This window comes from Lepidochelys kempii, chromosome 1, assembly GCF_965140285.1.
Source record: "Lepidochelys kempii isolate rLepKem1 chromosome 1, rLepKem1.hap1, whole genome shotgun sequence".
Classification (NCBI taxonomy): Eukaryota; Metazoa; Chordata; order Testudines; family Cheloniidae; genus Lepidochelys; species Lepidochelys kempii.
This window is the reverse complement of record NC_136380.1, coordinates 282,989,122-283,001,719: the sequence shown is the minus strand read 5'-3', so window position 1 is coordinate 283,001,719 and position 12,598 is coordinate 282,989,122. Positions and strand designations below refer to the sequence as shown.

General features: G+C 39.6%; 1 protein-coding gene across 10 annotated transcripts in view; it reads right to left on the bottom strand.

The window, feature by feature from the left end:
• Positions 1 to 12,598, bottom strand: part of OSBPL8 (oxysterol binding protein like 8) — a 193,658-nt gene that overhangs the window by 117,038 nt on the left and 64,022 nt on the right. For 5 of the 10 annotated variants that reach the window (XR_012156740.2, XM_073327724.2, XM_073327730.1 and 2 more), the window contains exon 2: positions 9,430 to 9,553. Coding sequence is in view for 5 of the 10 variants with exons in the window: in XM_073327724.2 (XP_073183825.2) it covers positions 9,430 to 9,486 (57 nt within the window). In the remaining 5 variants the exon portion in view is untranslated. Of the gene's footprint in view, positions 1 to 1,353; positions 1,460 to 9,429; positions 9,554 to 12,598 lie in introns of those variants that run through there. The other 5 variants (XM_073327721.2, XM_073327726.2, XM_073327727.2 and 2 more) reach the window with 2 other exon arrangements.

Sequence of the window (12,598 nt, the reverse complement as noted above, 5' to 3'; positions counted from 1 at the left end):
CTAGGGGCTCTCTAACTTCCTACAGACTTGTCTACCCATGGCAGTCCCTCTATACATTCTAGGAAAAACCCACTTTCCTCCAAAGTATTCCTGCTCACCTCCGATCCAGTCTGCAAATCCAGAAAGCAACAATCATCCGAGCTGCAGCTGTTTGGGGGATGGCAGCAGCGCCTGCCCTCCTGGCCCACAGCTCGTCTTCCCCATAATTGCAATCTCCTCCTGATTGCCCCCACTTCTGAGATCACTTCCTTCTGTGTCTCAGCCACTAACACAGCCTGTCAAGCAGCCTCACTTATGAGCCCTTTTTCCCAGTAACAACCCTCACTAGAATCCTGTAATATTTTGAGCTCTCTCTGCAGGGGAGAAGGCAGGATGCTCACCTCAGATTTTATAAATGAAAATTTAGGATTTCTGTTGTACCCTTATGAATTCACAGGAACCTGGTTATCTTTAGCATTTTCCTCTTTTTGGAGCTGCAAGACTTAATGCTTCATGTTTCATGCAACTAAATTTTGGTATCATAGATTAAAAATCTTGCTTAGGAGAGTTTGGTAAACTAAGTTCATGTCCCTCCCCCCCGACCCTCTATTTTTATTAAGGGGAAAAAAGTGTTAGAAAGCTTTTGCAACTTTGAAAATATCTTTTTTGTGTGGTCACCTCTGTCAGAAACCCCCTTGTTCAAAAGACCTAAATTTTGGTATATTTTGTAAAGAAGCTCAAGACTTGTTGTTACCGATTTTCAGACTTAGTTGACTTAATAGATTTTAGCAAGAGAGCAAAATATGGCTTTAAAACAGTAACATAACTGTAACCTTTATGGAAAAGCTACTGCTTTTTCATGATAGACCAATAACTGTCCAAAGAGCTGATTATACAACTTGAATACAAATAACGAAGAACCCACAGTTGAACATTAAAATAACAGTGTAACAGTAAGTTTCATCTATTGTACAAATCAAAGATTGGTAAAAAAAAGCTTACATTTCATACACAACAGTTGCAAATGCAGCAAACAGTTTTGCTTCAGATAAAGTTTTGTTCTTTTCATAGAATGGCTTTATGTACATAAAACAAATGTTCCTGTCCTAAACAGCTCTTCCAGTCAGCAATAAGATTACATTTTGATATAATTTAGGTTGTACGCTCCCTTGAGAGTGTGTCCAGACTTTCAGATTCTCTGTATAGCCCATCAATAGCCCAAGAAGAACAGTTACAAGGTTTTCTGAAGTTCTTTAAGTTTGACAAATATAATCACAAAGTTTGTAGGACTGTTTCATTTGACCAATATACTAACAATTTCAAGTAGAGGGGCAGAGTGGGGAGGGGAAAGTAGTAATATTAGAGATACTTTACCACACTTCATTGCTTCCATAAGAGCTACATATGAAAATGCAACCCAAGAAGTTGTTAGACAACAAAGAAGAACCAAAGCTATATTACTGGTTCACAGTTCTACAGAGGCAATATTAAGATAGCTTTCTGCTTTAGAGCAACAAAAATATACAATACAAATAATTAACAGATGAACAGTTTTCTAGTCAGAACTAAAACAGTCTTGTTTTATTTTAAAAACCTTTTACCTAGCGTTCAAGTTATACATTTGTGTGCTAGATGATGAATAACAGGTTCCTGTCAATATTTAAAAGAAAAGTGCCATGAACATCAAAAATGTGTCTTGCCTCCCCTTTACCCTCTTGGAAGTTTTTAAACAAATAACTCATCTACAGTTAGATATTCTGCACATTACTGTCCCTAACCTCTTACATTCAATCTTAACACAATTCAAGGTATCCACTACTTTTAAGGGTGCACACAAGACTGGACTTGTGTAGGCTCCTCCTCACCACCCTTTTCATTTCTCCAAAAATATCAAATTTAAAATCATCTGTCTCACACCACTTTCAACTGTGTCACCTTTCCCTTAAATCTGATCACTGGTTTCTTTCCACATCAACCTTCAAACTCTGTTCAACTTGAAGGCTTTAAGAGCTGCCCCCACCTGCCTGGCTATCACCTCTTATCTTCCATCTCTAAGGCCTCTATGCCAACCACTTTCACTTTATCTCCTTCATACTTGCAATAATATGTCTTTTCTTGAACCACCCCATGCCCAAACATCCTCTCCCTATATGCCAAGAAGTCTCGCTCTACTCCCAATTCCTCCTCAGATCTTACTTTTCAGTTAGCCTTTCGTCACTTTCTCTGATTTGGAATTATCTGCTCCCATTGCTGTTCCTAAAAATAGATAATTTTTTTTTTAGAATAAAGACAAGCAGCAAAACATCTGCTACCATGGAAATTACACTTTCTTCCCATTCCCACACCATCAGCAAGTTCCCTTTTCATTATCACTTAAACTACATTTTGGGGCCAGAATCATATTTATGTTTGAACAATGCAGAAATAAAGTTGTTCAGAGATACAGCCACCCTGTCAAAAGGAAAAACGTATACCTCAAAAAGGCAAAGATGAATAAAATATCATAATGGTCAAAGATTAAATTGTCTTAAGCAGAAAAGCCTTGCAGATAGTTATAGGGACTCTAGAATATACAGAGGAAGGGAGGTCCTTAAGACTGAATCTGTCCCTAAACAAATATGACCTTGTTCTTACTCAAAACCAAATGAAACACGGACAGAGTAGGATAACCAACTCAGCCGTAGGAGTGAAAAATCAAAAACAAAACAAGAACAAAAGTGGAAATGATTTATCAAGTAGAACTCATGCCTAGATCACAGTTTAAACTAGCATTATACATTTGAATTTAGTCCATTAATTTCTCAGCACCCAGTACACAGTGCATGTGTTTTAGATTCCCTCTATTGATTGCACATTCAAAACATACCATGTCAACAGTAGCCTTTTTCTCCAAAATAATTCCTGCTATTCTTAGCCCCACTTCAGCTCCACCAGTATTATGATGGCCTGTGACTGAAAGCACTTTTACCACCATGTGGGCCAATTATGGTCATAGCAGGTCTACACAAGATGGTGATAAAGACACAACTGGCTACCAGTCTCTTACCTATATTGACACTCCCACTACTGCTACCGCCAGGGAAGCTGAAACAGTGGGAAGTTTAAGAAAAAGAAGCTAGTATAAACCAGGATATTTTGATACTTGGTTTTTGAATTAATAAATTGTATTAAATTCCAAGTCTGTGCACTCCAAGATGCATTATACAGTTTGATATTGGTAGCATAAAGGCCCAGCAGAATGGCAGCTAGGGATGGAGGATCACTTCTGATGTCATCTTAGAAATATTGGAAGTTATGTTTCTTACAATTAAAGCATATGTAATTAAGATTAAGGGACTCAACCTTGTATAGGGACATATGATATAGGGTGAATGCACTGTCATTGTTCTATGGAGAAGAGGTGGTGCTCCCTCTGCAAAAGTGGGAGGAGGTGGCACCTCCCCTCAGGGGGAGGGGAAGTGATGGAGGAGAAGAGGGGGGAACATTTGAGGGACAGAGGCAGATGGGGAGAACCTGAGGGAGAGTCTGAGAGAAACTGTGAGTAACCCAAGAGAAACAGGGTGAGGGGAGAGGACAGCCAGAGTGTCATAGAGAAACCGGGACTGAGAGAAACTGATAGTAAGTGGAGAGGCTGAGATTGGGCAGGACAGACAGATGTGCAGGAGAGGATCCAGTCAGTTTAAAGCTGGCTGGTCAAGTCAATCCATGTTTAATCGGGTGTTCTTGAGCATCCATTCCTTTATGTTCCTGATCATTGGATCTAGTCATTCCTATCATTGATTCCAAAGGTCCTTCAGATCCAGTGGGTCTGGTCTAACATGCACCCTAGCAAGCAAGCATCTCTGGAGTCAAGACCATCTCTTCAGGAAGTCACAAGAGATGCTTGAGTCTCGGAGACTGACTTTGGTGTAAGAGAGTACCCTGTGAGATATTTGGGGAAACGGGAACCTTGAACTAAAAATAACAACAACCTATAAGATAATAGCCTGTGCAGAGACAGAGATTTTTTTTTTATTTAGAGGGTTATATTTAGTTAAGTAGACTTAGCAGTAAGTTAGTATGCGCGTGCATTTGAACACACATGTGCATGTATGTGGGTATTTGAATCAGGTTTTTAATTATATACTTCATATATTAAACATTATTGTAAGTACGTGAAGTCCAGTTCTGTTTGTTCCAGTGTAAATAAAATCCCTGTTATTTTTGTTGGATGATCACTTTTATTATTTTATCTATCATTCAACAATATTCTACCACAGTGTAATTCCCTCCCACAATCTCTCACCTGCTGAGTAAATTATACCATCATTGCAATGGACCACTGCTAAACCTTTGTCAGTGTATTTCAAATTATAAACACAATAACCCTACTCTGAGAGGTCAGTTTACACATAGCACACAATATCTGCATGTGACCTGGAGAACATTATATTATGCTGCAGTTGTTGCATAGTTGCAATAATGAACCTATGGCTCTACAAGAAAAAACTACCAGGAGAGAAAGAAAGAGGAAGAATGACCCTGAACAAGTCATCTGTACCTCAGTTCTTCTGTATGTAAAATGGGAATAATACTTCCTTTTCCCCCACCCTGGATCTATTTAGTTTGTATGCTTTTCAGGGCAGGTATTGTCTTATTAGGTGTATGTGAAGCGCTTAGCACAACAGGGCCTCAATCTGTATGTGGGACCCCAGGTGCTACTATTAATACCACTAACAAAAAAGTTCAGAATTGGGAAGGATTTCGGCTGATTGAATTTTAATGTTCATAGGCAAGTTTTGGCCAAGCAGTATTCCAACTTCAGAAGGCACCACCACCTAATCTTCATCTAAACACTCAAAATATAGCTAGAGAATGCTCAGATTAGAATCCATTTAAATCACCCACAAAAAGGGAAAAGAAGGTGCGAAATAAAACACATAATTGAGAACAGAAGATTAGGATGTTTAAAACATACTAACTTTGTTGGTTGCACAACAGCAGAGTCTCAGTGTATCTTATGTCTTTTGAGACATGCTTAAAAAAAAACAAACAAAAAAACCCTTTATACTAACATTTCCTACTTTTAAAATTCATTTCTAAAACCAAGCCCAGCCAATCCACACACAGGAGTTACCACATCTCATGAGTCATGCAAAAATCACAGTTCAGGCTTTTGGACAACAATTCCCAGAACCCCCAACTCTACTCCAGAGGCACCAAGTTACTTTACGGGAAGAGAAGTTAAAGATATTTCTCTGCAGTTCCATGAACAAAGCTTGAGATAAACAAAAGGAAAAAAAAAAGTTTTCAAGGGTTCCAAAATTGAAACAAGATTCACATGTGAAAAACTGATATTATTGTGCCCTCTTGATCATGCATTTCAATACCATCACCCAAATACACAAGCTACAACCAAACTATTCTGAAGCAAGAATTAAAGTTGAGAGTTTGAGAACTGCATCACCAGAACAGCTAGGAGAGTTAGTATAGGTGCTTTTTTCTAACTAAATTACTAGCTCTTTTGAGCTTCCCCATTTTCCAAATGCATGCACAGAATACACACGGACTTTAATTGGACAAGAAAGCCATACTCTAAAAGCCACAGAAGTGTACAGCCTATTGTTTGCTCTCTACCAACCCAGCAATTGAGTCTAGGTGGATGACATGAGATGTCTTCTGCTATGGACCAACAGCAGAGCTGTAGCATGAGTTCGATCCTGCCACCAGTCCTACTCCAAGATCTCCTCCCTCACCAGCAGAGGGGAGGGCATGAACTGTAGAGTTCAAACACTCACAGTATACACGAAATATTAAAAGAAATTGAGTCATGAGCTACTTTCCCACTCACATTTGTGATCACACTGATCACTTCCCACTGTGGTAACTACAGCTATTGCTTAGGTGGGAAAGTAATATTAGGCAATTTTTTTTTTTGTCATCTTTACTCCAATAATGGCTCATCTTTTGAAGAAAAGGAATCACACTGCATGTTTATGTTCTTATATGATTGTACCCCCCGCCTCCTGTTCTTCTCAGCTTAAAAAAGAATAGCCAGCACAATGTAAACTAGCCAGTAAGCGGCCCATTGACCCCAATTTGGGAACATCTGCTCTAGATTATACATCCCAATGTGAATGAACAGAATCCTAGTCAATACATGCATCAATTGAAGGCCAGCCTGAGCTTGGATCCTGTGATTAACCCACAGATTTCAGAACATATGAAAGTCACAGGAAACTACAAAAGCCTATGAAAAGCTCAGTAGTTCAGCCTTCTTACAATTTAGAGCACCATGGCAGTCCAGTGCTTCTGTACAGAGGCAGAATTCTCTCCAGTCTGAAGAAGGGAAATACAGTACTATGTGACTCGGGCAATAGAAAATTTAAGTCATCATTTATTTCCCCCAGTACTAGAACAAAAGCAACCAGGTCACAGCACACCAAGATTAAGTGAAGGAATTTTTTTTAAAAGCCCTTATTAGCCAGCCAATCCGGGAGGTCTGGCAGTCCTATTCATAGTCCTCTGGAAGGAGAGCTTTCAAAAATACAAAACCTGTAAGATGTCGGCTATTTGTGCACAAAGGATTTTCAAAACTAAGAAGGAAATGAAATATTGTACTGATCCTAAATGCAGTAGTAATATTTCTGTATTGATTTTCAAATACTTTAAGCAAATCAAAAGCTTCAGGCAATGTTAAACTAAAATGTATAGTAGTCTAAGAAATTAGATACTGTACTTAGATAAGGTTTGACCCCAAAAGAGAAACTTTTAATTGTGCTGACAGTTTGAAAAACACTTCTAACACAATAGCTGTGGTAAAAAATAGAGACATGAAAATGATACTTCACACTCTGCCTATAATCAAGGTACACATTTGTCAAACTTAATTGCTATTGTAAGTATTAATCTGGCAAGCAATGCTGAACAGTGGAAAAAAGTACTTAACACTAAATAAAATGTTAACATTAACATCAGTTCTGAGGAGAATTCACAACATTTTAGATTTAGGGCTTGTCTTCTCTGCCCTGCAGTTCAGACATTGGGAGCGTGAACAGCAGTATGCACCAAAGTGCTGCATTGTAATTCTCCCATGTGATCCGAGTGGGCACAAGCTAAAAGGTTCCTAGTTCACATTAATGTAGTTCTATTCAAACAGGACTACATTAACGCAAACCAGGGTCCACCTGGGGGAATTAGAGTGCAGCACTTTGGTGCGCAGTGCTCTTCACACCCACCACAGTCCAAACCGCAGGATAGTGTATCCGTAGCCTTAATGAACTTAGAAAAACCTACTCTATAGATCTCATTTTTAAAGCATGTCAAGGAGGTCCACTACCACACACTTGAAGTTGGCTGCATTGCCTTCCAATTTACCTTATCTCTATATTTGCTAAATGTTGATAACAGAGGAAAGGTGCAGGATTCTCATCATTGCAAATAAGGTACCATGACCACAGGACATATTTTAGAGGAACAGGGAGTTTCTTCAAACAGGCCCTATATTGTGGTTGACTTCTGATGTACAAGGTGTGAACAAAGGGCATGGAAAGGAGAGTACCCTCTCCCATGGAGGAGTTCAATTCTGAATGATGTCAAGTATCAGAGGGGTAGCCGTATTAGTCTGTATCCACATGCATCTGAAGAAGTGGGTTTCTTACCCACAAAACTTATGCCCAAATAAATCTGTTAGTCTTTAAGGTGCCACCAGACTCCTCGTAATTCTGAATGAGCAAGGAGAGATCCAACACTGTTGTAGGCTGTAAAGTAGCTCACCTTATACTCATCTCCAGATAGAAGCACATTTTCCATATTATTGATTGTGTCCTGGTAAAACAGCTGCTTTAGATTACTTATTTCTATGGCCCAAATACTGCTGTAAGATTTTCTTTTTGCTTTTATTGGTGACCAAAAAGTTTTATCATGTAAGTCAAAAAAAATTCTTGAATTAATTCAAGCATTCCTTTATTCTCACTAAAGAAAGGAAAGATTCTAAGTGAGTTTTGCTTTGTTTTTGAAGGGAGGTGATTAGCTCAGAAAATGACTTCAGAAGAAAAAAAAGTCACATCCCACTAGACCATACTGTAGGTAACAGGCCCCTCATGGAAATTCATTTAGTATTGGACTCTTTACCAAGTAAATGACAATCTTTTAAACAATTGTCCATGTGGAGGGAAGAAGATCAAAAGCTATATCTTTCCCCTAGATATAATAAACATCCCCACCCCCCTCCACCAAAAAAAAAATAAACATTAGGGCATCTTGTGTCATCAAAACCTCACAAATAAGCTTGGATGATTTTTTTTTCGGTAATCTTAAACGATAATATTTTAAGTTATTTTTACTGATTTAAGTTTTCACAGTAACGCAAAATTATGGCTTCAGCATTTTTCTGATTTTTATTTATTTCAGTTTTCAGTCATTGGGGTGTAAGATGATCATTTAATGATAGTAGATGTTAACACTCAAAAAATTAAAAGTTTTATAACTTTTAAAAATTCAAATTGTCAACATCACTTGTCAAAATATACAAAGTAAATATCTGTAAAATCAAATTCTAATGTCTCAAAGAGCATTTTTCTTACTTTGCCTATCTATACATTTATCAGCAGCAGCGATGGAAATATTTTTTGTCTGTTAGTGTTTGTATGACGAAATCTATGTTCAACATTTACCAGTAAAAATCTAGTTCTTCTAAGCCTGCTCATATATAAAGGCTTCAGCAGTTCATCTTCACTATTTTTACTTAAAAAGAAAAGGAGTACTTGTGGCACCTTAGAGACTAACAAATTTATTTGAGCATAAGCTTTCGTGCGCTACAGCTCACTTCATCGGATGCATCAAGTGAGCTGTAGCTCACGAAAGCTTATGCTCAAATAAATTGGTTAGTCTCTAAGGTGCCACAAGTATTCCTTTTCTTTTCGCGGATACAGACTAACATGGCTGCTACTCTGAAACCTGTCACTATTTTACTTAGTATGTTAACATAGTTGTTTAAATATGGTAGCACCTATAGACCTCCACCAGTATTAGGGCCCCACAGTCCTAGGTGCAGTATGGAAGTTGACATGGTCCCTGCCCCATGAATCCCTACCATTCCTCCTACCCCTTATCTCATGAAGCAGCACGTCAGTTACCAATCACAGACTGGAAAAAGAAAGCTAGTCTGCCCTGCCCATATGCTGATCAGCAAGACTGACAGAAATGCCCTCTACTACCTTACCTCCCCTAACAGTGAGTACCAAGTCCAGGAATCAAACATTTCTTCCATGGTAGTGAAAAGTACTACTACAAGGTTACCAGGCAGGCCCTGCTTAACAAGTGTTGATACATGTCACCCCTGCTGATATGATATAAAATTTACTTTTAACACACACTGACAAATAAGTACCGGCAATTTAAGATAGAAACTCAAGATCAATGATCCTAAAAAACCCTCAACATTAATTTAGTTTGAATACGTTCAATCACCTTGACGTTACTCACCGAAGTTCTGTCGGGTTCCCCTTCAAATAAAACAGTCTCCATGTTGAAAGAGGCCTTGTCTCAGTATTTCTTTCAATTAGAGTTCCTCCATGCTGCAAACCTGCATATCCTGGAAGAGAACAAATCAATCATCAGTGGCTGAAATTAATTAACATTGCAACCAGATATCCCTAGTGTTCTTTAACAATAATACACTAGAGCAGTGTTCAACAAAAATAATGACTTAACTGCTACCATATGCCATTTATATCATATGTCCTCAAAGATTCCACATACTATCTGTACAAAGGGCCTACATTAAAGGAAAATTAAGGTTGCAAAGTGAAGCGTCCAAAACTCAAGAAATGATCACGTTAAAGTTGCCTATTTTGCACATGCGTTGTGATAGTCTTAAAATATAACATGTCATTTTCCCCACAGGATCCCACACATTCAAGACATAGAGCTGACAAAGGCCAGTGAATTAACAACAGTCAGTAAGCAAAAAGCAGATTCTTCTGTATCTTTTTACATCCTCTTAGTTCAATGTGTAGCTCCAGGCCTCAAATACTGAACAACATCCAAACCCTACATTGAACAAGGAATGGTTTTCTTTTACAAGCTTTTCTGTAGCACTCAATTTAGTCAGAAATTTTTATGAATTTTTAAGATCTCTCACCACAGTTTAAGTAGTAGTCTAAACAGAACTGAGGCACAGAGACTAAGCGACTTTGATACTTATGGTGCCATTTTTGGACAAGCTGGGGACTGGATCCATGTTTTTTAGCTTCCAGCCAAAAGACACACAGGATCATTCCACCCCTTCCTCAGGACCACTGCCTTATTCCCTATACATGATGCAATGTTTTGTATGGAACAAGGATAGGATGCTACGATACCACGCTTGTTCACATCACACTATAAAACCCTCAAAAACAGATATGAATTGCTCTAGACCTAAGTTCCCTGTAAGCTGCATGACCATGCAGCCACACAGCAGCCTATTTAGCGCCACGCAGGCGCTCAGGGAACCCACTCGGCGACCTGTCGCAGCCAGTGACCTGCCAGGGAAGAGGCACTCCTCCCCCGGCCCCAACCTAGCCTGGCCCCCAACCTGGCGCAGCCGGGGTGCCCCTCCACCAGCCCCAACTCTGCTGCAGCCTGACCCGGCCTGACCCCAGGTGCAGCCCTGCCCCGCCCTGGCACAGGCGACCCTTCCCCAGAACGAACCATCTACTGCCGCCAGGGAAGAGGCACCTATCCTGCAGGCCCAGGCCAGAGCTGCCACAGCATGGGGGGGCACCTCTCCCCTCCAGCCCAGGTGCTGCTGCTGCTGCTGCAGCAGGGAGAGAGAAAGCCCCAGGGCACCGTCCTGCACCCCAAACCCCTCATCCCTGGCTTCACCCCAGAGCCAGCACCCCCAGCTGCAGCCCACACACCCCTGCAACCAACCCTCTGCCCCACCGCTGAGCCCCTCATCCCTGGCCCCACCCTAGAGCCCACACCCCCAACCGGAGCCCTTGCACCCCTACATCCCACCCCTGAGCCCCCTTCCACACTCCAAACCCCTCAGCTCCACAGCCACAACATGAATTTTGTTATGCGCGCCAATATGGAGGTGATGTGTCACACATCACCGCCATATCGGCGCACATAACAAAATTCATTCCGCACATGGGTGGAAAAAATTAGAGGGAACACTGCTCTGGTCCCCCATTCACTGTTTAATGTACACAACAAATTGAGGCCAGGTGTGAGGGAGATAGATAGCGTACAAGATCATGTAATTTGAGACAGTATCAGTACGTCTATACACCAGGACAGAAATTCCACCATGAACAATTGTTTGGCAGAATCAGAACATTCCATAAAGTTTTTTTGTTTTAAAGTTGTATAACTACAGTATGCATTAGTTAAAATTCCTATACGAATTGTGTATAAAACTAAGAGTTATTTTAATAAATCCAACACAATATTTAATCAGAGAAAATTTTAAAAGTAATGAAGGAAGAGCTTACTGTTGCCATTGCACTCATATCTTCTATTGTGGCTAGAAATTGCAAGACTAATGTTCTTTATTAGAGGATCACAGGATTGAGGATGATCTTACAAAAGTGGTGTAGTGATGTGCCATATAGTTGATTACTCAAGACAGTGTGGCAGCTTTATGTTTTGATGTTATTGTTTGAAGTATTGAAAATCTATACATAGTACTTGGCTAAAAACTTTTCCTTTAAAAGACACACTGTTCATATTTCCCACCACACACAGAAAGGTCACAAAGAGTCAACTCAAGGTGATGCAGAAGGCAAACAATTATTTTTAAAAAATTAACAAATAAAAGTAAAAACTCATTTTAAGTTACTTGGGGTGAAAAACAATTCATTGACAAATGAAGTATCTTTCAGCAGCTTCAGTTCCAGAAGTTACATATGTGCCAAAGCTGTCTCTTATACACAGTGTACAGGGAATTCAGATTAACAAAATACCAAAAATTAATTTTTCAAAAATGAATTGCCACTTTCCCCCAACAACTCCTTAGAAACATGAAAACAATTTTGTTCTTTACCATTTTTATCCCCACCTCCAGCTACCATTTTAGGCTGTTATTGTGTTATTCATCAGTACTAAGCTATCTGAAGATATTTAATCCACTAAAACACTAAAATGTTTAAAGTGATACAAAAATAATCAATTTTCCAGATTACATACATGTTCAAAGCAGTCTTTTCATATTCATAAATTTGTTAAAATATTTAATTATCCAACAACAACGGATGTCTGACTCAGAATGTACAGTTTTCATTTTAAAGCAAAAACTTTAGACAGGTTTTTGTGCTTCCTAGATTATCTTTGTATGTCTTTTTCAGTGAGTGTGAGATCAGGCTTTAGCGCACAATAATTACGTTCTCATCCTCTTCTCTGTGCACCCATCTTCCATGCCACTTCCTCTATAGTGGCACTAACAATAGCAGCAGTAAATTCTCCAACTCCCACCAACTTTATCTGCTCCCTGAGATCCGCAAAGGAGTCCGTGGGACTGAAACACACTTCTTAGCTGCCCACTGCCCTGTCTGTCTATAGCTACCCTGTGGGTCCCAGGTAGTGTGTGTTGGGGGAAGTTGTAGGGGAGAGCTCTTCTGTAGACCTTTGGAGACTCCTCCTTGGGTCCCGG